Below are 24,817 nucleotides of genomic sequence, written 5' to 3'. Positions count from 1 at the left end.
GTACTTTTCGCCGCGGAGGTTGGCCATATTGAAAGGTGAGTGGGTGATTTGAATTTCAACGGAAAACATTTCTAATAAGAGCGTATTCGTATACTCGTAAAAAGTTTAAGGAAATCAATAAAGACATGTCAATATGTGTTATTAATTTAATTTAATAATTCATTTCTTAAATAGAATGTATTATAGGCACATCCTTTTAGGAACACTTTTATTCTGTATACAACATTCCCTTCGCAACTTGGTCCGCAGTGTCTTTGTCGAGTAACTTTTCCACAATTGCCAGGCCAAAAGCAAATGCGGTTGCCGGGCCTCTGCTAGTAATGAGATTCCCTATAAAATATAAATACGTGTATTGTCGTTGTACATTTAAAAATTGAGTCTCTTCATAGATCATATAGATTATACCATCGGTGACAACTTTAGATTCCAAATATTGATAGGTATCTGCTAATTTATCTTTCATCGATGGGTAAGAGGTCAGCTGCTTTCCTTTCGCGATATCATGTGCTTTCAATGCGACCGGTGCTGCGCAAATTGCTGCGATAATCCTACCTTCCTTTTCTTGTTCTTTCAGAAGGTTTCCTACTTCTTGTGACTGGCAATGCATAAAAATAAGTTAACATTTTTCTTTGTTTGGTATAAATGTAAGTTCATTTACCGATGCAAAAGCTTCCGAGCCCCCTAGACCACCAGGTAATATAACGACATCATACTTCTGTTGAGCTGCATCTTTAAGAGACGCGTCAACACAAATTTTAACGTCTCGACTGCATTTTATGCAATTACTTTCCGGTAGACCAGCCACTGTCACGTTGATCTAAAAATGTTATAATTATTTACAATGCGCGAATAAAGTGAATTTAAGGTTATGACCCGGAAAGAACGTACTCCGGCTCGACGTAAGACGTCTGTCGTGATTACTGCTTCCATTTCTTCCGAACCGTCAGCAATCAATAAAATCGCAGTCTTTTTCGCCATATCTGTGGTATATCCTGCGTTCAATCGAAAAAATGATGTTGTAGAAATCGACTGTGCAAAATGTGCAAGTTTGCGGCTCAACATATGTAAATATGTAATATATATGTAAATAAATACATAGGCATGAATATAGTAGATGTATATGATGATCATTTATGAATACAGCAAAAGATGCTGGTATGAAGTCAATTGCGAACGCAGTTTGAGACGATCATTTTACATATACATTATTTACCGTTTCTCTTCAATGAACAAGTTCAAGATATGGTGAAACCAGAGAACCGTCTCGAGAACATTTTTCCTGAAAATCGGAATGAATCAGAGTGAAAACAGGCCGCAGGAATTTTTGCACGAAAGTCACCAAACCTTTAGTCTTTTTCCCTGTTTTCACCTGCGCGTAAATGCATATAGATAAATATGTATATGTATTGTGCGTATATGCACATGCACGTTTAAAAAGATGTTACCAACTTTGAAAAAGTGAGATCAATAAATTTTCTATTGTACTTTTTTTCGAAAGTTGAGTATCCATGAGTATCGAACGATAAAAGAAAAGGTTGAACGGGATCGAAGACGAGCATGAAGTTTCGAATTTTCGAAATTCGAATCGCCACCAGAAACCCATCGATGGAAAAGAAACGTGGGAACGCTCGGAATCGGAACGCACCCCCACAATAGAAAAACGAAACAAAATGCAGTACAAGATGGCTGCGTTTGGGTGTTGTGGCTACTGATTTGTGCAAGATATAATCCTATGATACTCGATGGTTAATTTGGAGTGAATCGTTCAGTTTCTATATCGGTTGTTCATCAGCGTAAACGGGTGGTAGCGTATGTAGCGTATACATGCGGAAGTGAGTCGTGTTGGGAGGAACAATGCGAGCACATCGTTGAAACATTTATCACGGGTGAGTTTGCCTTGAAATTTTATGGCTTTCCACTTAATTTTAACGACTCTCCGGAATTCTGCCAAGGCGAAGCGCGATGCGACGACAAAATTCGAACGGTGCTGGCCGAGAGGCAGCGTCGAATGATTCGATAACTTGCTCGCTGTTCGCAATTCCGCACACGGACACATTTCATTCGAGTTGTTCTGCGTACATGACGAAATTGTGTAAATAGAGGTTCCTTTTTTTTTTCTTTCTTGTATCTTCGCATTGTACGTCGATGAGTCAATCAAAAAAATTTTTTATCACGTCCGTCGCATCTTGGCACGCTTCGATTGCGTTACAGTGGCGATAAAGCGTTTCGATTTAAATATACCTCATTTATACCGTTTACCGCTTTCACCGTGACTCAAGACCACTTCAGGAAAGTCAAAATATGTATCAGCGAGTGTATTTAAATGGGTTATTACGACAACATTCGGTTTACTTAATGAATTGTAACAGTATGCAAGGTCGGACAACTGTATTTTCTTTCTGTTTTTTACTTTTTGGAGGGTGAGGGGGGGGGGGGAGGGGAAGAAATTCTTTTCGAATGTCTACAGCTTTTTTTTCTTTTTATAATTCGAGGGAAAAGAGTACTTTACCACAGGACCTTTCTTGCCTTATACGGTATATAGTTAATATAGTATATAAGATGCAAAGAGTTTAACGTGTTCGTGTTGACACTGTTTCGTGTGTGCGACCGATTAGTGCGAAAACTAATGTCATAATAACTGACATCATTGTTGAAAAAAGGGGTCATTAAAGAAAGAAGCATGTTAGCAGTACTTCTTTTTCTAAAATTATTACAAATGTACTGATAGAATAACTATACAGTTCAGGGGGTGGATGATAGGAATTTACTGAAAGTCCAAGATAGAAGCCACTCGAAACACTGGAGAAAGACGGTGGAGCTTCGGAGGAGGGGGAGATGTCTGCCGGCACCCAGGGCGAGATTCGGGTTGGCCCTTCGCACCAGGTTTGCCATATACCTTGAAAACCTTTTTGCTACTTAGCTATATTGCACAATGTACCTAACTCAAGGCTTGTTCTCCTAAGACATATATTTTGAGTATAATAGATTAAGGCGGAGATACGATCACAGAAGCATCGGGTAACTGTGACTTAACATTGTCGTGTTACCTAACATGTTCCATGGTAATTACATTAAACTTTCATAGTTTTTTCTTTCGAATTTTATCAAAATTGGGAGGATAAAGTAATCGAGTGAGTTACACACGTTGTTCCAAATTTTGTTTGGGTATGTATACGTACCGTCTCGCAGATTCAAACAATTTTGCGTATCTCAACGTATGCAAAATTGTTTACCATCATCAAAACATTTGCTGTATTATTTTGGTTTCGGTCAATGGCATAACTCTTCGATGAAAATGGCAATAACGATGTTCCAAACGTAGATATCCCATTAGTTTCAAGGATTATTAAAAGTATGCATGGCGTGTGCTTAGTTACAGGTTTAGAGCAATTCAGATATCGGTGTTTGTTTACCGCTTGAAGTACACATTCATAGAAAATGTTTTCTCATTGTCCGATCGAAACCTTGATATCTGCCTGTATTTGTACACGTCGAGAAAGGAGTTTTAAATTTGAATAGCAAAAAGAGAGCAGGTACCTATTCGTTACGCAGTCTCGTTGTACGCCGATGGTTCAAATAACAATGATAGTTATTCTTTAAGTCTGCACGATAATGATTCTTATTTATTCGACAGTATGATCGCAGAGCCGAAGTACCATGCCTCAGACAATATTACTACTTGAAAGACCCTGAATATGATGCAAGTTATTATGATGAAATATTTTATTATGATACATAGGGCGATAACATGCGACGTAAGATTATTTTCACGTTCATAGTGGTATTCAGTCACGGTGAAATGACAGAAACACCATTGCTACAAATATAGAACTTACTCTGTTTACATGATAACCCATTGGTTACTTGAACCATCTATGAGTATATAATGTATCGTATAAGTATATAATGTTTGCGACTGAAGTACTGGAACTACAATACCAACACGTAGAGAAATACGAAGGAATCTATCTATTCATCTGTCTACCTATCTATCTTTCTGTCTATCTATTTATCTCTCTATCTATGTATCTATCTGTCTATCTATCTATCTATCTATTCGTTTATATTACCTTTTCCATAAATGTGTTTCGTTTTCATTGTGTAAATACCATGTTATTTGTTTGTTTGTTTGATTGTTTGGTTGATTGTTTGTTTGTGAATTATCACGAAGTTTTTCCCCCCATTGTTCGAGAATTTTCACCGTTTCCGTTGATCGATTCACCAAAGAGTATACGTGAATGTGCTTTCGTTCGCTACATTAACTCGATATAGCTTTTATCGTGAACGTGAACATAACTAATGTTATTAAATGTAAAGCCGATAATAACATGTGTATAATAATCATACATTACTTGAATTCTCGTTTTTCATGCTTATATTTATGATCATTAGTTTGTACACAAACATAAAGTACTCACGCTACTTCTCGTACCAGTAATGTAACAAAAGGAACAGAATGGAAAAAAAAAGTTATACTGGCTCGTGTAGATTTCTCGAAAAGCAAGCCGGAGTATAGGTGCGTACAACTAACTCGCTTTGGCATTGGTGCTAACCACGCACAACCCCGAATTTTGGGTACAGGAGTTGGTTTCTTGTCAGGCCCGTTTGCCTGAGTATCGGCCGGGTATACCTCCTGGAGAGCTGCTTCCTGATCCAGAGTTTTCTAAAGAACGAGAAGAGCTAAGATGGATTCCAGCTATGGCATTAGACGGGGATCTTCTGATGTACTTGAGAGCAGCTCGATCTATGGCTGCATTTGCTGGCATGTGTGATGGAGGATCCCCGGACGACGGTTGTGTGGCTGCATCCCGAGACGACACGACTATCAATGCTCTGGACATCTTGCACGATTCTGGCTATGATCCAGGAAGAGCGTTGCAGGCTCTCGTTAAATGTCCTGTACCTAAAGGCATCGATAAAAAATGGTCAGAGGAGGAAACTGTAAGTTGAAACGATCGACTGAGAAACCGTTTGCGAGCGTTTCTTCTTTTCTCTATTCTATCCTATTTTAACCTGTGCTATGCTATATCATATACCATGTACTGTCGCTGTCTCATAACGTGGGACCTGGAATAGCACAGGGAGCAACTGTCATGCGATGCGATACACCTAAGTAGTAGTGGTAACTTCTCAGCGAATAGCGAGATGCATACGACTCGATTGTATGTGCCTGACCAATCAGATGGTTTCTTTGGCATTTCTTCTGAGTATCACGTTATGAGACAGCTGCGATACTATGTACCATGTACCATATATCATACTTAGTGATCGTTATGATTTTCTAATTAAGGAAATGTTAAAGAAAAGACACAAGTTTTACGATTAATTGGTGGTCATGTTCTGCCTCGTAGAAACGCTTCGTCAAAGGACTCCGTCAGTTTGGAAAGAACTTTTCGAGAATCAGAAAGGATCTCTTGCCCCATAAAGACACGGTAGCGATCAACATCTGCATTTTTGCATTTGTATTTGCATAGACAAGTAGCTTAGATGTTCACCAGGAACACAAGAGAAACAAAACAATCTTGACGCGGAACGTTTTTGTATTTTTAGCCGGAATTGGTCGAGTTCTATTACTTGTGGAAGAAAACGCCCGGTGCAAACAATAATCGACCTCATCGAAGACGGCGACAAGGCTCGCTCCGAAGGATTCGGAACACTCGCAACTCAAGAGCCGGTACGCCCAAAGAAGAGGTCCCAACGCCGCCAAAGGACACACCACCGGCCAACGTTAGTCAGAAGGAGCCGATTTCAGAGCCCGAGACCGTGCCGGTTGGAACGCCTGCTAGCAACAATCCCGGCGGGGAGATTAGTTCTGTGACAGAGGACGATAATTCTGAGGAGGACAGCGACTCCAGAGACACCAACACCAACGGAGCAACGCACTCTTGTCAGCATTGCTTCTCGACCAATTCGAAGGACTATCAGGTAGCCGGCAAGGACAGGTTATTGCTTTGTACGGAATGCAGAATACATTTGAAGAAAACCGGAGAACTACCGCCAGCCCCTCCATATCTGTTCCGCCCTGTGCCCGCGGAATCACCAGATAGCCCAGGGAGAATGCGTACAAGAAACAAGGCCAAGGAAACGCCTAGACCCGCAAGACCTCGACGTACAGGTGGAACGGATACTCCTGATCAAGAGAAGCAACAGCAACATCACCAGCAGCAGCAGCAACAGCAGCAGCAACAACAAACGCCAGATAAGAGTAAGAAAAAATCGTCCGGCGGTGGTAAACCAGAGACACCGAAGAAAGGTCAGAAACGGCCTCAAACGGACGAAGTTGACGAGGACAAGGAATCTCAAAAACGAAAACGCGGCGAACGTCCTGAGAGTCCATCCGAGTCGCTGACGACCGATAGTAACTCTCTCATGGATGAGCCTGAAAGGGAAGGAGAAGGCGATACGAACGAAAATCAACCCACTGCGGTTACAGTGCCGACCGAGGAGCCTGTCAGTCCAGCTGTGACCACGCCGGAAGAACCTTCAGAACCGACGCCGGTGTCCACCCCTGTACCAGCACCTATACAAACCCTGCCGATATCCGTTCCCGTTATTCACGCTTTGGAGAAGAAGCCACTGCTGGAAGATCCGGTGGAAAACAAGGACCATCCGATAGAAGATGTACCTTTAGCTATGAATCAGCCGTTAAAGTTAGAACCTCTGCCCATAGAGTCAGCCATGTCGCCTTGCAACGAAGATACCAAGGAACCCGAACAGCAACAGCAGCAACAACAACAGCAGCAGCAGACGCAACAACTCAACTTAAGCACATCGCAACCATTGAACATGAACGACATGAGCCAGAACATGCCACGGAATTTATCACAAACTATTCAAAGCGGTGGTATTTGCGCGTCGACCGGTCCACAGGGGATACAGAACGCGCAGATCATGTCTCCGACACAACAACCACTGCCGCTGAACATGCAGTACGCGTCCAACGTTCCTCCAGTTCAAAATGTTCCGCAAAACTTGTCGCAGAGCATGCAGATGCCGCAGAATATGTCGAGCGCGCAAAACATGGGACCAACGCAGAACCTTCGAGCTCACGGGGAAAGCATGTCGAACGGGCAGAATCTGGGTCAGAACATGGGCCAGACCATGTCCCAAAATATGCCGGGACCACCGTTGAACTTGAACATTTCTCAAAGTATACCGACGAACATGTCTCAGATGCCGCAAATGCCGAGTTCGCCGCAACCTCTCGGCTTAACGGTGATGTCGTCTGAGAGTAGATTGTCCGAACGAATTTCCGACGATAGACTCGGCCAGGAACGAATGCGAGACAGCAGGATACCGGACAGGATGCCCGATCGAATGCCTGATAGGATAGCCGACAGGATACCTGACAGGATGCCCGACAGGATACCAGAGAGAATTCCGGATCGATCGATTCAGGAGAATAGCGAGTCCGAGAGAAACGAGCCGAGCAATCTGTTCCAGCCGATTCAACCGAGTGGGATGCTGCCGATGGAGAAGCCGTCGTCGATGTACAATTTGGCTGGTACGCCGCCCATGGAGCCGCAGAACTTGAAGATCAAACAGGAGATCATCCCTCCGGAACCGGATCCGCTGCAGAGCTTGAAAGAGGTGAAAGTTCCCGGGTTTCAATCCGGGTTTCCTGGTCCGAGTTTGGAGAACATCAAGAAGGATCCGGACAGTTCGAGCAAACCTCCGACGCCTAGCAAACATTCGATGGCCAGCAATCAAGCTGTCCCTCAAATTCAGTCAGTAGCCGCATCACCGACTCCGACGCTTCCGCCGCCGCCCACGTCGATTCCTCAGCCGGTGATGCACCCCGCGCAGCAGCCGAGCCCGCACATGGCCCATCCGTTCCATCCTCATCATCCTCTGATGCACCATTCGCTGTTTACTCCTATGCACCCGTACCATCCGCACGCGTACCCGGGGTACGCCGCTGTCGGAGGATACCCCTCGTTCCCGCCGTATCCATACGGACCGGTGCCGCACGCGATACCACCGCCATCGCCGCAAAGGAGCCAGGAGAGCACCACCATGATGACGGCACATCATTCGAGCACCAGTTCGAGTGTGACCACTAGAGAGGAAGGGGAGAATCTGATCGCCACGCATCATCACTCGTCCAGTATGCACCAGGCGACGGCGCTTCACCACGACAAACTGTTGACCATCTCGTCGCACAGTTCCCACAGTCACTCGTCGTCGCACAGTTCGCACAGTTCGCACAATACACAACGGAAGCCGTCGTTGGTCTCGGCGACGTGTTTGACGTCGAGCAGTTCGGCGCACCATCATCACAGGGCTCCGCAGCCGCAACCGCAGCCGCAGGTTGTTCCGGAGCCCAAGATCGAGCCGGATCTGGTCGAGCAGGAGCAGGAGGAGCCACCAAGCCCTCGGGGTCCTTCCCCGGAACCGAGGATCGAGGATTCGGAGTGCCACAGATCGCAGTCGGCCATTTTCCTGCGGCACTGGAACCGGGGCGAGAACAATTCGTGCACGAGAACGGATTTGATGTTCAAGCCGGTGCCGGACTCGAAGCTGGCTAGAAAACGAGAGGAGAGATCCCGCAAACAGGCCGAGAGGGAAAGGGAGGAACGGGATAGAGCCGCCGCCCAGCAAGCCAGGAAGATGACCACGCCGGAGAAACAGCCGGAAGTCTGCAAACCGCCGAGCAGAGGACCCCTGGAGCCGGTGGTCTCGCCGTACGACAGGTACGCGGCTGCGGCAGCCGCTGCGGCCGCCAGGCCAGGCTCCTACGCCGACACACCCGCGCTCAGACAGTTGTCGGAGTACGCGCGACCGCACGCCGCGTTCTCTCCGGCCAGGCATCCAGCCCCACCGGACCCGATGCTGCACTACATGTACGGAGGAGCAGCGACGAGGGAACGCCTCGAGTTGGAGCACTTGGAGCGCGAGAAGAGGGAACGCGAGATCCGGGAGCTCCGTGAAAGGGAACTGAACGACCGGCTCAAGGAGGAACTGTTGAAAGGAACGCCGAGACCGATGCCAGGACCGGTCGATCCGCACTGGCTCGAGATCCATCGTCGTTACGCCGCAGCGGGCCTAGCGCCAGGCCCCTCAGCACCCCCTCAAGCTCTGCACCAGTTCGGCCTCTACGGTGCACCGCCCGGTCCGAGTCAACTGGAAAGAGAACGTTTAGAAAGACTAGGTAACTCTTACTGTCCTTCGAACCCGCCTTGCACACACACTCTCCTCCCAGCCCCGCCCTCAGCCCCTCAACACCCAACACCCAACCCCTTCGAGTACGCATATCTTTCTTCTCGCATCGTGGAATCATCAAGTATAATGGCCATGATTTCGAATTCTAAACGATACGATCCAAGCTTAGGTTTTTGCCACGATACGGACAGAGCGAGGTGATGATGATGTTAGCGATAGTGATAGTGGTCGTTTCCGAGTGTTTGCTGTGTTCGCTCGAATAACTAAATAACTGTTAAATAATCGTAATAATCGACGATAAACGAGATAAACAAAACATATATTCGAGGCGCAGCCAGCAGTCGGAAACCGCCTGTGAAACGCCTGTGAAACGTCCGAGCGACGAAACCGTGTTGCACAAACGTTGTCGCAACCGAGCGAGAAAATCGTTTGAAAAGGAGAAAGATATAGTTATTGTTGTTGGCTAGCGTTAAGAGGACGATTAGAGAGAACAGTATGTTTGATCGAGGCGCTGTCGGGTTTAGGGATACCGACTGCAGCCGGCGGGGGGCCAGCGGGTGCGGGGGCTGGCCATCCCGTGGCGGCCCATCACCACGGCCAGCTGGACGAGCGACTGGCTCTAGCTGCTGACCCGATGGTCCGGTTGCAGATGGCTGGCATTTCGCCCGAGTATCATGCTCACACTCACGCGCATACGCATGCGCATACGCACTTGCACTTACATCCGGGACAGCAGCAGGCCCAGCAACAGGCTCAGCAACAGCAGGAAGCGGCTGCGGCTGCGGCTGCAGCTGGATTCCCCCTGCCTGGTAGGTCCTACAAATCAGGATATCTGATTCGAGTACGCTCCTACACGAAGATCGTCCCTTTCACCGCGATCGCCTATCACAATTTTCGCCGTGTCAGAATCGTCGAAAGTCGAAACCCTAGTCGAAGTTCGTCGAAATTCGTCGGAATCGAGAATCGAAGCGCGTTTTCTCCTCTCGCTCCTCTCGCCAGACATACACACAGTTTGCTCTCTCGTCAACGAGGAACGGACGCAACGTTTTCCGTCGCGCGACCATCGGAAAATAGAAGAACGTAACTCGTTGCGAACGATACCGTTGTTTCAAACTTCGACAGCATACGTACGCGCTCACGACGATTCGCTCGCTTCGCTCTTACTATCTTGCTATCTTACTATCTCGTTCCTTACTATCTCGTTCCTTACTATGTACTTCGTCCGTTTCGTTCGAACACTGGTAAAGGTCGATCGCGTGTGAGCGTACCGAAACGTGCTTCTCGTCCGAATCCAATTTCTAACGCGCGTCTCGGAGCTCGTCTCGAAAGATACAATCCTGAACTAGAACAGAGAAATACGCAATCGAACGCAAGCGTTTCTTTTGCGGCACAACCTACTGTGTTGTTTTTTTTTGCATTTTTCTCTCTCGCTTTTCTCGCCATGCCATTGTGACTGGGCATCGAGCCTCTTTCGGTGAAGGTACGAGCGAACAAACAGATTCCACGAACCGGTTTCCAATATCGCTTCGACGTTATCATGTAGAACGAATATACTTATAATACAATCGTGTAAGGTGCAAGTGCGCGCGAGTGTTGCGAGAGTCGGTCGTTTGCGTGTACACGCGTGGATGGATGGAATGAAACGATGCGCATAGTACGAATAATTTTCCAAAGAATTTGCACATCGTACTCGCCTAGCCTGATCGTTCGTCGATAAAGAACGAAGCGATTGTCCGAGAAAACGCGCGCGACCATCATCGTCGTCCCTTTATCGTCGTCGCAGAGCATAATTTCTTGGTTCTTTAAATTTTGCACGATCATCGTTCGCCCCGTTCACTGTATAAATAGTATTCGCGAATTCCTTGTGAGCGCGCACCCACCCACACGCATACAGAAATCGAAACAGATCCACATACGACACCACGACACACGACGCACCGAAAGGGCCGAAACCATTCTCTCACGCTCTGTCATGCATGCTAATTTGTCCATTGGTCCGAGAGCTTGATAGCTTCCAAGTACTTGGGATCGTTGGTAGCGGTTCGTTAACGTTTCCTATTTGTACAGCCGCAGCCGGCGCGAATTACCCTCGGCCAGGATTGATGCCGCGTGATCCAGGATTGGCGCTTCATCCGGCGGAACTTCTCGGAAGACCGTACGCGGACATGGCAGCTCACCACGAGCAATTACAGCGTCACCTGATGATGGAGCGCGACCGATATCAGCCTCACGCGTCGCTCGTCGCCCATCACGAGGAATATCTAAGGTTCGTCCTTTCACATCTGTAAGAAACTTTCTGTAACTAATTACTAGGCTGCGGATTTTATGTATTTATGACAAAAATGAATACAATTTTTATTTGGCTCCTGTGTCCCGCAATCAGTTTCTTCATAAATGCATAAAGATCCGCAGTCCACTAATTACGTATGCTCTTTATGCTCGAGACTAGTCGTAACGAACAACCGCATCGGACTAACGAACGGTGTTTTTTAGACAACAACGCGAGCGTGAGCTTAAAGTTCGCGCACTGGAAGAAGCTGCACGTGGATCACGCCCTTAAGTGTAATTTTATTTATATTATCCTAACGATTATTCTTTCGTAGCTAGGATCGCGAACAATTCGTTCTCGTTCGAATCTCCTTCGACGAGAATTACACGCGAGACTCGAGCACGAAAGAAAACGAAAAAAAAACAGAAAAATCTATAAATGGTGGAAGGAACGCGTTTACGGCGAGAGTGGAAGAGAGAAAGAGAACGAGAGAGAGAGTGAAAGAGAGAGAGATATCACTGACCTTACATTTAGGATCAGAAAATATTTTTACGGTTTCTTAGAGCTATATATAGCTATATATATAGCAAACACAAGGTAAAAAAAACGTATGGATCGTTGCATTACGTATTAGTGTAAATACGACAAGCGATATGAATTATTGAAAATAAAATAATGCTGGCGTTGATTCGGCGCGGTCAGGAACGAAATTTCTACACACAGACAACAGGAATCCAAGTGCAGACGCATACATACATCTAAATGTAACATCCGCTTGACATGTAAATTTGTTTGAAATCTCTAGGTATGTATTATAATATTATTACATCACCGATCCACGATATTAGTTATTAACTCGGATATTGATTCGTCCCGTTTGATTTGAATTCTGTGAGCGGTGATAATACCAAAGTGTTCAGACGAGAAATGGGTCACCGCGGTTCTGGTTTTCCTTTTTATTGTAGTTCTATGCTCGTACAAGAGATTATAGATCGTTCTATCCTCTGGTTCTCATTTTTCGAATGTCCGATAGGTCGACAAAACGCGCGCGAGTTATGTCCTCGAAGCGTACAATAATTTTATGATTTGTAGATTAACTTCCAAACATATTAGACAGAGACCGACAGAGTGGGGAGATGGGGAGGGAGAGGGGGGAAGAGAGGAAAAGCTGTCCGTTTTTTTTCGTAAGGATTTTAGTAGACGGCTGACCGATCTTCCGTGTTCTAGTACATATAAAATGCATAGTATAAGAATGTAACTAAAGTTTTAATATTATTGTAATTCTTCTGTGTCGAACGATTTGTATATTTTCTATATGTATCCTTTGAAGATTTTACCCTTAACGACCACGAGCGTTTGATACTGGTTGGATCGAGCGGCTGATTAGTATTAAAGAGAAAACTTTGTAAGAAAGTGACCAAAGTTTAGAAAATGAAAAAAAGTTTATAGGAAAAAAAAAAGAACGGTACGCCGAGAACGCATAATCTTCCATGGTCATGCGCTCCGCAGTATTTTACAGAGAGAAACACACACGCGAGAATCACGGTCCTGTTGGTGCAGGCGCTGGAAATTGATGCGTGAACGTTTATATTGACGGAACAAGAACAACAAAACACTTTTAATTCTGGTGACCATTCGAAAAAGTGTACATTTTTTCGCTATACAATTCATTCGATGTAATCTATAGTTATTTAACTAAGTAAATATTTCATAGAAACGTCCAGTTTTTCGTCGCATCGTTTCTTTTTTCGTTTTACTTTTCCATTCCGAGTCTCCTGATAATATTCAACGAGCGTGTGCCAGAGTTCGATCGAACTCCGATGCGAATCGATTGGGAGTCGGCGGGAATGGATGTGTACCATCGTTTGTCGTCTACTTTACTCGTTGTATGCTGAAAATAAGGAACAAGAACATTTTCTGTAATCGGAACGTTCGAACATCGAATCAATGTATAATTTCGTGCCACCAGTTTGCCTGTCACCGAATTCCCTGGACACTAAATAAATAAGTGTCTTTTGAAAGACTATCTTTTCGTGTCATCTTACCGCGCGTACGTCATCGAGTTTTCCAGCATCATAGGTGACCGTTCCAACTGTATGGAACTTGTGTTCCTCGCCTCGGTCGTCTGTTGCCTTCTGCCTTCCTGGCTTCCTGCCTCGTCGCTCCTCTCCGCTTCGCGCCGCGTTTTTGTTGACCGTAATGTGAAACCCAGCTGGGCTAGCCAGCCACTTTACGTGGGAGTATGCTGGATCGCTGTTGAGCGCTGCGTGAAACAACGTTGATCGCGCTTTATTATTACTTATTGTTATATACACACGATTATCCTGGAAAAATCGTTGCGCGTTCTTTATTTTATTTCTTTCGCGTTTATCAATTTTCTTTTTCCATCGCTGACACTGCCGCCAAAATTGTTCGTGCGGTTCTGCTCTCTACTGTTATTGTCATCAATTCGTCCCCCTTTTTTTACTGTAACGATGCTTTTACAGTGCAAGTGCTCCGTTGAACCGTGATCGGATGCACGTGCAGCTCACATGTGTATTCGGGAAACGGAGGCGGAGCGGAGCAGATCTGTTTACGGAGGGGGAGGGGGACGAAACAAGAGCGTGAAAGAACGTGAAAAAGGGAATCTCCCAGAGGAAACGGAGAAAGCCGCGGAGCTTAGTCATTCATGAGTGAGCTGTTGGTGCGGCGAAACAGAAATCTCGCGGTGGTTTGGTGTCGATCGAGCTGCAGGACGATTTACTATCGATAACGGCGCGGCATGGCTGCACGGAGAAACGAGGAATCCTCCAAACAACGTTATCAAGCAAATGCGCGCGAAAGGGATCGCACTCATAGGTGAACATTACTTTTCTTTCTTCAATCAATTTTTCCTCGTAGCGGCTGCTGTGGAAATCGCGGCGGTACGAATATAAAGTAAACTAATGGCGACGATTTCCAAGCGGCGAACCTACGCGATACCGGGAAGAAAAAAAAAAGATGTAAATATCCTTTTGGAATGTGTAAGGAGCGCGAACAATGCGAACAACACTGAAGAAAAGCAATCTTCCCTGTGCAGTGTGAACACGGCGTTCAGTGCTTTGAGAACGTTGATACCGACGGAACCGGCGGATAGGAAATTATCAAAAATCGAGACTTTGCGATTAGCCAGCAGTTACATCAGCCACCTGGGGGCCGTCCTCGTTGCAGGGCCCATCAACCAACAACCTTGTTTACGTATCGGTGAGGACGGCAACGGTGTTTACGGGGTGAACCACTGGCCCGATTCGCAAGCGAGGCCGCAGCTTTGCACTTTTTGCCTGGCCATGCACAAGAAATACGTAAGTCCAACTAAGAGGAACCGAGATCGATCATCCGAAAATCGCATCAATGAAAATTACTATTATTATTGTTGTTGTTATTATTATTACTACTACTACTACTATTATCATTACAAGTCACGTGTGTTGTTTGTTTACCATTTTGTCTACCGTTTCGCAAATCGGTGTCATCGCATATTCATTCTTTCCTTTCAGAACTTGAACGTTGCCTCGAAAGTCATTTCGGATTACCAGAGTCCCGAGGGATTGTCGTACGGTGTTCCTGCTATGAATCCGATCTCGTCGGCGTATATCGATTTCGCCGATATATAATATCGTTCTCTTGTTATAGTTTCTCGTGAATTTATTGTACATTTTACACACATATATCTATAAATATACAGAGTTTAATAAATGTTACATCGGTACGTATTTATCGACGGTGCAATCGCCGCGTGCCGTTTGCCTTTTGTTATTATTCTCATAACATTTGAGCATCGAAACCTGTGAAACAGATGCGAGCACACCGTGCTCGAAAGCAACGTCGCTATTTCCGCGAACGTGTTATCCGCGAACGAAGAAAAAAAGGAAAACGGAATCTTGTGAATTATCGATGGCATTTATCGAGGGGATTCCGAGTCGATAAGAAAGATCGGTTTGACGCGGTATCGATACGAGTTACTGTTACGGACGCGGTGCAGCGATCAGTGTAGTGCGGCGGTGAATGTTTCAGTCTTTCGAAGTCAACAATGCTGTGAGGAAGCTCGTTTTCGTTTTTCCCCCCTGTTCTCGTTACTCGTTAGAATTTCAGTGTTTTTGTTCGGTCATTTGGTTATTCGATTATTCGTCGCGCGACTGTAACAGCCCCTCCGAAATATAGAATCGATATAGCCTCGGCGAAAATGCTCGAAGAAATTCTCGGAAAGTTATCGCAACCGGAACTATAGGTAAGCTCCAAACAGAAACAAAAAAAACGAAATTCGCATTTTCCGCGCGAGCCATAGTAACCGCGGCCAATCAACGCCATTACGGCAAAACCGAATTCAAGATTCCACCAACTTCGTTTATGTATATGTATCTTTTGAGCGTGTTCTCGCGGATCTCTCGATATCAAGATGAATGGAATTAAATAAAAACAAAAATAGTTCGCTATCCGATACTTTCCATGAGCCGCACCGAGAGTACAACGTGGACGCATCGCAAAGGTAAACGTTTAGAAAATAGGAAGCCGATTCGAGTCTGTAGATTCGGTATTTTCCGGGAGTACGGGTAAATCGAATCGAAACTTGGGGATACCGTGTTAATCGTGCACGTACATCGGAGGAACGTTCGAACGTCGTTCCGCGCGTCGGGAAAGTTCAATGTTACCAATGTTTCTGTTATCGTTTCTGTTTCGTTTAAAACGTTCAATCTCGATAAGCGCCGCGCTTGTTTTCTGTCACGCGAGGAAAAAGCTCTCTCGCGGTCGGTTTTCTCCGCGGAGGAAAAGCGTTGGCACGATCCGTTCCGTCGGTTTCGCTTAGTCGAAAGCGTGCGTTCGCGGAACACGGCGGATCGAAAATTTCAAATCGGGAAAATTAGCGCCCTGAACGGCGGCTATCACCGCCATCTTGTAAAAGTGTCTCTGTAGTGTTTGGAGGTTTAGCGAGAAGGAACAGCAGCTTCGCCGGAGGCTGGAAGTCCTTTTGAAGTGGTTGCAACGGTCCTTGGCAGTCCCTGGGCACCCAGGTGACCTCGTGCGAGGCCAGGGTACCTTCAAGCTGCTAGGACAACCTCACGGCCAGCAAACACGTTCACACGCCCGACTCTCGCGAAGATGGTGAGCACTCTTTCGCTAACAACCAACGTTTCCATCGTATATAACCCTCGAATCAATCATCCTTTTTTTCACTCGGCGATCGCTCGCTCGTGTTGACAAGAGCATCCTTTCGAACGATATCGACCTACCGACACACGTTGTCCGAACGAAACAACCTCCGCAAACATTTAACCTGCATTTACCGTCGATGATCCGAATATTCCTATCGAACAGACAGCTCGCGACTGTCAATATTTTCGTTGGACTCGCGAATACGCGACCGATCTCACGCTATTCGCGAGAGACAACACCGACCATTACACATTTCGACGAGACATTTCGTCGTCGACTAAATACAATATTTCCACCGTGTACTCGACGTTTAGTCGTAGAAACGATTCAACTTTTAATTACAAAACGTGATACACCAAGTAATAAATAAATAATGCATGCACGACGACCAATACATTGGGAATGTCTCTAATCCAACGAATCTTTTGCTTGGATCTTATTATTTGCAGAGTTCAGCATCGACGGGTGGAACCGAGGGGTCTAGTCCAGCCTCTAGCCCTGCCTCGGCTACGAGTCTCACAATGGCTGCGCCAAAGTACGGTACACTGGTGCCTAATCGTATCTTCGTCGGAGGCATCTCTGCCAATACCAGCCCCGAAGAACTGACTCAACTGTTTTCCTCTTATGGCAATGTGAAAGCTACAAAGATTATCGCAGACCGTGCCGGAGTGTCGAAAGGTTACGGATTTGTTACATTCGAAACGGAAGAGGAAGCTAAGAGACTTCAACGAGAGGTAGGACTCGTGTACCGTGCTTGAAGTAAACAACTGTGTTACTAATGGTGAACTGTTGTAATTGTAGCCCGATTGCATCGTCTTGAGAGAAAGGAAATTAAATATCGCACCGGCGATCAAGAAACAACCCTTCAACAGGTCCTTCGACGGTGGTTCTGGATCTCCGCCTTCTGTGCCTACTAACACTTACTATTACCCGAACGGTCGGTAGAAATTGATTCTGAAAATTGGTTTTTGGTGGTATCGGTTGAATACGTGGAAATTGCATCGTATGTTTTCTGTTCAGGTATGGGGTTGTATCAGAATGGCATGTATTGTAACACAATGGCTCCAGCGCCAACGACACCGATTGCTCCACCGACAGATCCAGCGACCATCTATCAAACTACAGGAGTGTTTGGTAAGTTAAATTGAATTGAAACGGTCGTAGCTTTTTTAGTAGGTAATAATCAGTGATCCGAGAGTGGTTCTAAAAATAAAAATCCGAACGGTTAGGACCTCAAGCCGCTGGTCATCAAACTTTCGCTCCTGTGATGTATCCATGTCCCGCACCGTCTCTCTTTATGCCACAGCAGTATCCGTATTCGCCTATGCCGGTGAGTAAAGTGCACACGAAAACTATGGATTCTAAGGATCTCTTTCTACAATATTCCCGATAATTTAATTCTTGGGTCCTATGTACATCCATACGTACCATATCAATTGTCTATGTCTATGGGTATAGCTTTGTATTTTTTATTAAACTGTAACTCGGTTGCGGTTTGACAGACAAATGGTTTGATGGGAGAAGCCATACCACCGGCGTTTCTACCCAACCCTCAGCAAATGCCTACTTACGTCCTTCTCGACGCTATACAGTATTGAGGTCTAAAGGTACATGGTCTATGCTAAACGACTAGCATGCAGCGACTAGCATTCATCCCTGTGCGTTTTCTTTCTCAATCTTTTGCATGGCCTATCGACTATGATGCATGCACACTCGATTCTCTTTCACGATTCATTGTTATTGTTATTATTGTTGTTATTATTATTATCATCATTACTATTACTATTATAATTAATATATTATACTACATTATATTGTATATTATATTACGTTACGTTTACGTTACATTATATTGAATCGTTTTATATTTCACGTATGTGTTTTACGCACAAGTTCTTCCACATGTTACACGATTCGTTTATTTGTCGAGCACGCGTCTGTTATGCTTGCCTCGACTACGAAAATTCGATTATCGAATGCTTTACACTTACAGAGAGATTATTGTCGTAGATAGTTTACTTTCTTTTGACTCGTTGGCGCGTCGTTTCACGGTGTGCAGCGTTCGCGTTTCCTTCTCGTACTCTCTTCATGCTCTGTCGTCTCTCGTGTCGCCGTTTCTGTGTGTTTAACGCGTAACCGATGCAAAGTAGCGTATTCGTTGCAGAGGTAGCGGCCGATGTTCCCGGATATTTCGCGAGAATCGATGGCTCTGCGCAAGATTAGAATAGAGATTAAACGATCAAATCGTAGTAAAGTATTGGAGCGTGTCTCTGTCTCAGAGTTTCGTCGGCGTCGGAAGAATTTTCATGACGTGTACATCGACCTCGGTACACTCGAGAATGAGAACGAGATCTCGATTTCCTTTGAATTTTCGGATTTTCGAAGGAACGAGAGAGAGAGAGATAGAGAAATAGAGATAGAGGAAAAGGATATATTTTCGCCTGTACTCGTATACTTGTACTCGTAAAGTAAAATAGACCGATCAAATGTTACACGCTTCGTTTCACGAATTACGATACCCACTACGACGGTATTGTAGGATCGTGTGAGAACAAAAGGCTGATGGTCAAATGTTTCTTTTTCTCTGTGCAGTACGAGACGTATTATCCAGGGGCGGCCGCAGCCGGAGCATCTCCGTACTTGTACCCTAGTAGCAACTCGCAGAGTAACGCGAACGCTGGCAACAACAATTCCGGGAATGGGAACAACGGGACGGCGGGGGCAACTAGTCCCCAGACTGGACCTCCGCCGGCGCCGCTGCCTTCTCTGCCTCCTCAAGCAGCCGCGCACTTTTACCCCGCTGCCCCGCCACCACATCATCATCATCCTTCGGTGCCTGCTGGCCCGCCGCAGACGCAGGTCGATCATCTTTACTATCCGTTCGCAGCCGGAGCTCATCCTCCGCCGCCTCCGCACGCGGCCATGGGAATCGCCGACCAGCAGATGCTGCTGTACCCCACGGATACATCGTGCCAGCAAACGTCTTCGTCTGATGGCCAAGGTGCTCCACAAGAGGTAAGTCGAGTCAACCGATCGTTCTATACTCCGCCCAACGAAACGAGGCAGTAAACGTGAACATTTGGAGTGTGCGAGAAAAAGAAGATTCAATGAATAAATTTTATAACGTGGTTTTCGAAAACGCCTCAAATATATCGGACATTTTAGAGCGAGTCTTATAACGGTATTCGAGTACTGAAAACCCTGAAATTTTCGAGAATCGCGAAACCTTCAAGGATCTTGGCATAATCGAGAATTTCAAAATGTTCGTGAACTCGCCTCAATATTTACGGGTTCTCGCACACCTCTAATAGCAACTCGAGTGCGACAGAGTCGAAGTTGCCTGGCACTTGACAGTCTCGTCTCGTTGGACGGACCATAGTTGCGATTGTTAGAATCGAACCCGATCTATCGCGCTGTTTTCCGTTTGTTCCGCTACATTTCGTTCTGGTGATCGAAAACCGTACCGCAGTGTCCGGATATCGAGATCGAGATCGCAATCGAAAACGACTCGAGCCGAGTCTAGTCGGTCGTTAATCGAAGCATCCGAGGCTACGAAAAGCCATCTCGTTGCAACGCTACCATATCTGTGAACTGAACCGTAGGACTCTCGTTCGACGTCGAGCCACTCGGAGCAACCGCACAGCGAAACAACGCAAGCTGCTGCGGGTTCGTCCGCACCCATGGTGTCCTTGATGCCCGTGAAATTCCCCGTGTCTGGTCGTTACCCAAATTACCATTCGATCGCGATACACAGCGCGAACTTGTACAATTCTCAGTCGTGTTTGAACGAGGCGGAGGATTGCGCCGGCAATCGGATGCACTGTAGGACGATCGTCTATCATCCGGCGACAGTTTACATTCCCCACGCGCACACGACAGCCCCGTACGCGAATGCTTCCGTGGTCGCGGCCGGTGCTAGTTTGTTGCCGACACCGGGCGCGGCTACGGCCCCGAGCTCCTCCGTGTCTCAGCAGATTTTCGACTCGTCGGCGAAACCTCAGAGTTACCTCAGTTCGAGGGACTATTCGAAATCGGGGCCCGCGAACGGACAGAACAGTTACTCGAAGGGTAGTCACGGGATCGCGTTGTCGCCACATCAACCGGCATTCGCGAAACCGTCGCACCTGTCCAACTCGCAGTCGTACAAGCACGCGAACGTCGACGGCGGTTACAACAAATATCCGGCATCGATGGGCTCGCGGTTCTCCGTGCAATGCAATCAACGAAGATCGGTGTCTTCGGGGGCGTCCGCTGGCGGCTCGTCGACAGTACAAACTTCACCGGCTTGCTACGCAGCGCCACGTTCCGACACATACAGTCCTCACAGATCCGGGAACGTTGGTGGTTACGTGTCGAACTTGCCACCCGTTCAGTCGTACAACAGCGGTTACGCGGGTACCTCGCAGTCGAAGATGTACGTCGCGTCCGGTCATGGTTACGGGAACGAGTACGCCAATGGTCGCAGGAGTCATTCGAACGATCAGTACGCGGATCACGCGATCAAGTCGAGCACTTACTCGAGCCGCAAGAACACGGCGAACGTCTATCGTAACAACGGGCAAACGTCCGAAGGGAATATCGCCGGTTCGAACAGTCGGTCGTCCTCAGAAAATTATAACGCGACCCTCGAAACTGACGGGACCGGTAGCAATGGTTCGCAGAGTGCGCAGAGCGCGCAAAGTAGTACGCAGAGCGTACAAAATACCGCGGAGAGTAGTAGCAATTCGGAGAAACCCGTCAGTCCTCCGCCAGCCCCGTATTCGCCCATGACACGACCGCTTCCAACTTTATCACCACCCACCTCCCAGGTCCCGTTGTACGTTCCGGCGCAAACCCGTTATCAGCCATCCTTAGCCCCGTCCCAACATCACCATCAGCAGCAGCAACAACAACAGCAACAACAGTCGGGTCAACAGCAACGCCGATACGCCATCCCTCCCGCTGCTTTGTCCGCCGCTGGACGTAAAACCACCGAGAAGTACTCGAGTTCCGGCTCGACCCAGAACAACGCGATCCTCAGGCAGAGCAAGTACAAGGTGAACGGGATCATGCAGACGGGCAACAAAGTTTCCGACGACAGTCTTGGCGGCGCCGGAGATGCTCCGCCGGGCATCGGCAGAATGCCCATCACCCCGCCGGGCACTCCGAGAGCGCTTCCGGCCCATTCCACAGCCGCCGATCAGAATCAGCTGGGCGACACGTGCCATCAGATGCAAGCTCTGAGCCTCTGAGCCTTTCGAACCTTTGAGCCACTTTTCGGATGTGCTATCATCCATATTTCTTCGAATTCTTTCTTTTTTTCCTTTCTCTCTCTCTCTCTCTCTCTCTCTCAACTTTCTTTTCTCTCTTCTCTTATCTTATCTTTTTCCGCTTTATTTCTTTTCTCATCGATCTTCTGTTTTCGTCGCAGTCATCTTTCCTCACAATTATCGGACACACGAACAACGCGTATGCGTGTCCGACGTCCCCCCGCCCCGTCGCCCCGTTCCCACAATTCCAAATTGTCGCCTGTTCAAAAAATGAACAAACGTCAACGCTGCATTAGCACCCGTGTAAAGAAGAGAGAAAATAGAATTCTTCTCTTGTGATCTCAATACCGAATATATATACAAAAACAAAACAGAAAAAAAGGGAAATGACAAGTAAACTATAGACGATCGAAACTTGTAAATTATTAATTCTTCGGTAAATTATCAAACATACTAAATTGTTAAGCATTTATAAATGAATATCTCTCTCTCTATATATATATATATATATATAAATAAATAAATATATATATATACGGATACACATGCGCACACATACACACACTCACACATCTAAATATATATATATATATTCATATATATACAATATTTAAAGATTATTATGTTAGCTATGAAAAATTATATATATAGGCGAGATATAAATTATAGTAAACGATCGGATAAGAGAGAGAGAAACACGGGAAACTAGTTGATTACGTTATCGCTTGCAACAGTTGAATGATTACGGGACGAGGAACTATTGTATATGCATATATATATAATAAATCATATACATATATGTGTGTGTATTGATATATATATATATACATATATATATACATATATATAATATATATGTGTGTATATGGATATATATAATATATATGTGTGTGTATATATAGAGACATATATATACATACATACAAACATTTTTCTCTCTCTATATCGATATATACATGTATATATATTAATATTATATATATATGTGTGTGTATATAGAGAGAAAAAACCAGATATATTGTGTGTGTATGTGTGTTTGTGCGTCCTTGGTAGATACTATAGGTACGCTACATTACTTAAATCTATGTCATATGCAGTATTTGACGTTATAAGCGCGATAGGCTCGGCAAACCATGAATCTCACGAGCAAGGCTAGAGTAGGATAGATGTGGATATACAGACGAAGAATATAAGAGACGACGAAGACGATGAAAAAGATTCATACAAATAATAGAACAGAGGAAGAATAGAGAAAAACCAAAACAAATAACGTTGTTATCGTACAAACGCGAGCGATTTGTTATGTGTTCAAAGATAAACAAAAAAAAACGTAAAAGAAGGAAAGAAAAAATACGCGGAAGGGTAATGAAGGAGGCAGAATGTAGTTGAGTTTCGTAAAAACGGTTGCTCAAGGCACTGCCACGTCTCTCATTTTTGATTTTCTACCTGAAACATGGTTGCGCGTGTCACAGTACTTATATAGTTTTTCTGTTGTTGTTTTTTTTTTCTTCTTGTCCCCCGCCCCCGCCCCACCCCTCTTAATTAGAGTAACCGTGAACCATGGATATATTCTCACGCATTTCTCGAAACGGTAGCGGTCATTAATTTTATCGTTTCCACTTTGCCCCCCCCCCCCCTGCCCACGTACCCTCACACACATCCTCTCTTTGTTCGTTTCTCGTGAAAAAAATTTCCGCGCAAAACATTCGAGATGATCGTAAAGTAGCTGTTAAACGTAACGTTGAACATTGAAAGAAAAAGCAAAAAAAAGAACGAGGTAGGGATAAAACACGAAAAAAAACGGATGCCCCGTACCTAACGAATACGATTTAAAAGAATAAAAAAAAAAGAAGAAGACAAAGAAGAAGTATATGTAATAATGAATTAAACAAAAAAAAATGTGTCGGCTGTGAGCTTCCAAGCAAATAACAATAATTAAATTATTATAATATAAAAGAAGTTAAATAATATTCTACCTAATTGTTACGATGGTGAATTTCTTTTATCTATAACGAGAAATTTGTTATCTCATATCTCGCATATTGTAGCTATTATTGTCTATTTAAACCGAGGGGAGAAAAGACGACGAAAAAGACGTAAAAAAGACGAAAAAGAAAAGGGAAATGCGGACACAAAGCGAATGGCGGTGAGAGAACAGGTAACGAAGGTTCGCGCGGCGTCGCCGAATTAGCTGTCCTATTAATTATTCTTCTTGAAAGCTGGCGACGTATCCGCCGAACCTGAGAAAATTCCGGAACAAAAAAAAAGGAAAAGAACAAAACGCGTACGAACGAGAGACGGAACGAGACAGAAAAGATATCTATAGCGACTGTGACAATGACGACGAACACGACGGACAAAAGAAGAAAGATTATTAGGAAGGGGAGAATATAATTAACGAGGGTTGATAGTATCGTAGACCACCATGGACAAAGGCCTAGAACGCGTAGGTTACCCGTTGAGTCGTCGAGACAAAGCAAAAACAAAAAACATACAAATTGATTTATCGAGATAAGGAAAAAAAGAGCAAGAGTGCCTTCTATTTGTTTTCGTGATTGTATTGTTGAACATTTGTTGCGTTACGTTCCAAGAGCCTCTAATGTTGTTATAAGAAAAAAAATGTTTGAAGAATGTTGTTCCTCTATTTATTTATTGATTTACGGGCTCCACGGCCCACCAGTACCCAGCGGATTAAAAAGCGTGTGAAAGTAAGAAAAAGCTGTTTTTCGACGAGAATGGTATTTCCGAATTCGAGAAGGGAGGAGATTAGTAGTCGGGCCGAAGGAACAAACGAAAAAAAAAATATATACCGATAAACCGTCTCTTCCGTTCCGGTTGGGAACAATGAAACGAAAAAGTGATTTGGAGCAGCGAAAAATTCGTAGGGAGTCGTAAAGGTATCGGCGCGTACTTTGTACGGCATTATTCGAGTCGCGTGACCCCTTTTTCTCATTGTGATCGTTTTACA

General features: G+C 45.4%; 4 protein-coding genes across 22 annotated transcripts; 3 read left to right on the top strand and 1 right to left on the bottom strand.

Moving 5' to 3' along the window:
• Positions 1–132: 132 nt before the first annotated feature.
• Positions 133–1,361, bottom strand: LOC143215048 (protein dj-1beta). Of its 3 annotated transcripts, none has more exons than XM_076436782.1 (5): positions 1,214–1,361; positions 889–992; positions 659–817; positions 406–595; positions 133–330 (listed from the first exon to the last, which is right to left on the bottom strand). In XM_076436782.1, exons 2-5 carry the CDS (start codon positions 976–978, stop codon positions 209–211), a joined length of 561 nt encoding a protein of 186 aa, XP_076292897.1. In that variant the 5' UTR covers positions 979–992; positions 1,214–1,361; the 3' UTR covers positions 133–208. The 3 variants fall into 3 exon arrangements, with proteins under 3 accessions (XP_076292897.1, XP_076292898.1, XP_076292896.1); XM_076436783.1 differs by lacking the exon at positions 1,214–1,361 and adding an exon at positions 1,096–1,133; XM_076436781.1 differs by lacking the exon at positions 1,214–1,361 and having other exon boundaries at positions 889–1,078.
• Positions 1,362–1,486: 125 nt separating this feature from the next.
• Positions 1,487–11,936, top strand: LOC143215030 (uncharacterized). 13 transcript variants are annotated; one of them, XM_076436728.1, is made up of 8 exons: positions 1,487–1,886; positions 4,436–4,516; positions 4,600–4,941; positions 5,352–5,432; positions 5,551–9,151; positions 9,687–9,971; positions 11,230–11,428; positions 11,656–11,936. In XM_076436728.1, the coding sequence occupies exons 3-8, from the start codon at positions 4,699–4,701 to the stop codon at positions 11,720–11,722; spliced, it is 4,476 nt and encodes a 1,491-aa protein (XP_076292843.1). In that variant the 5' UTR covers positions 1,487–1,886; positions 4,436–4,516; positions 4,600–4,698; the 3' UTR covers positions 11,723–11,936. The 13 variants fall into 13 exon arrangements, with proteins under 13 accessions (XP_076292843.1, XP_076292841.1, XP_076292836.1 ...); XM_076436726.1 differs by having other exon boundaries at positions 4,393–4,516; XM_076436721.1 differs by lacking the exon at positions 4,436–4,516 and adding an exon at positions 2,742–2,883.
• A 1,358-nt stretch (positions 11,937–13,294) lies between these two features.
• LOC143215046 (basic helix-loop-helix transcription factor scleraxis) lies at positions 13,295–16,499 on the top strand. 5 transcript variants are annotated; one of them, XM_076436780.1, is made up of 4 exons: positions 13,295–14,269; positions 14,439–14,751; positions 14,947–15,677; positions 16,361–16,499. In XM_076436780.1, exons 1-3 carry the CDS (start codon positions 14,193–14,195, stop codon positions 15,061–15,063), a joined length of 507 nt encoding a protein of 168 aa, XP_076292895.1. In that variant the 5' UTR covers positions 13,295–14,192; the 3' UTR covers positions 15,064–15,677; positions 16,361–16,499. The 5 variants fall into 5 exon arrangements, with proteins under 5 accessions (XP_076292895.1, XP_076292893.1, XP_076292892.1 ...); XM_076436778.1 differs by having other exon boundaries at positions 14,490–15,677; XM_076436777.1 differs by having other exon boundaries at positions 14,439–15,677.
• Positions 16,012–24,421, top strand: LOC143215035 (uncharacterized). The gene is made up of 7 exons (XM_076436743.1): positions 16,012–16,549; positions 17,050–17,334; positions 17,402–17,537; positions 17,621–17,734; positions 17,830–17,930; positions 19,193–19,615; positions 20,203–24,421. The coding sequence occupies exons 1-7, from the start codon at positions 16,547–16,549 to the stop codon at positions 21,829–21,831; spliced, it is 2,691 nt and encodes an 896-aa protein (XP_076292858.1). The 5' UTR covers positions 16,012–16,546; the 3' UTR covers positions 21,832–24,421.
• Positions 24,422–24,817: the final 396 nt, after the last annotated feature.

The sequence above is a fragment of the Lasioglossum baleicum genome, chromosome 13 (assembly GCF_051020765.1).
Source record: "Lasioglossum baleicum chromosome 13, iyLasBale1, whole genome shotgun sequence".
NCBI classification, from domain to species: domain Eukaryota; kingdom Metazoa; phylum Arthropoda; class Insecta; order Hymenoptera; family Halictidae; genus Lasioglossum; species Lasioglossum baleicum.
The sequence above is the reverse complement of the archived record's forward strand: the minus strand, read 5'-3'. Positions and strand labels throughout refer to the sequence as shown.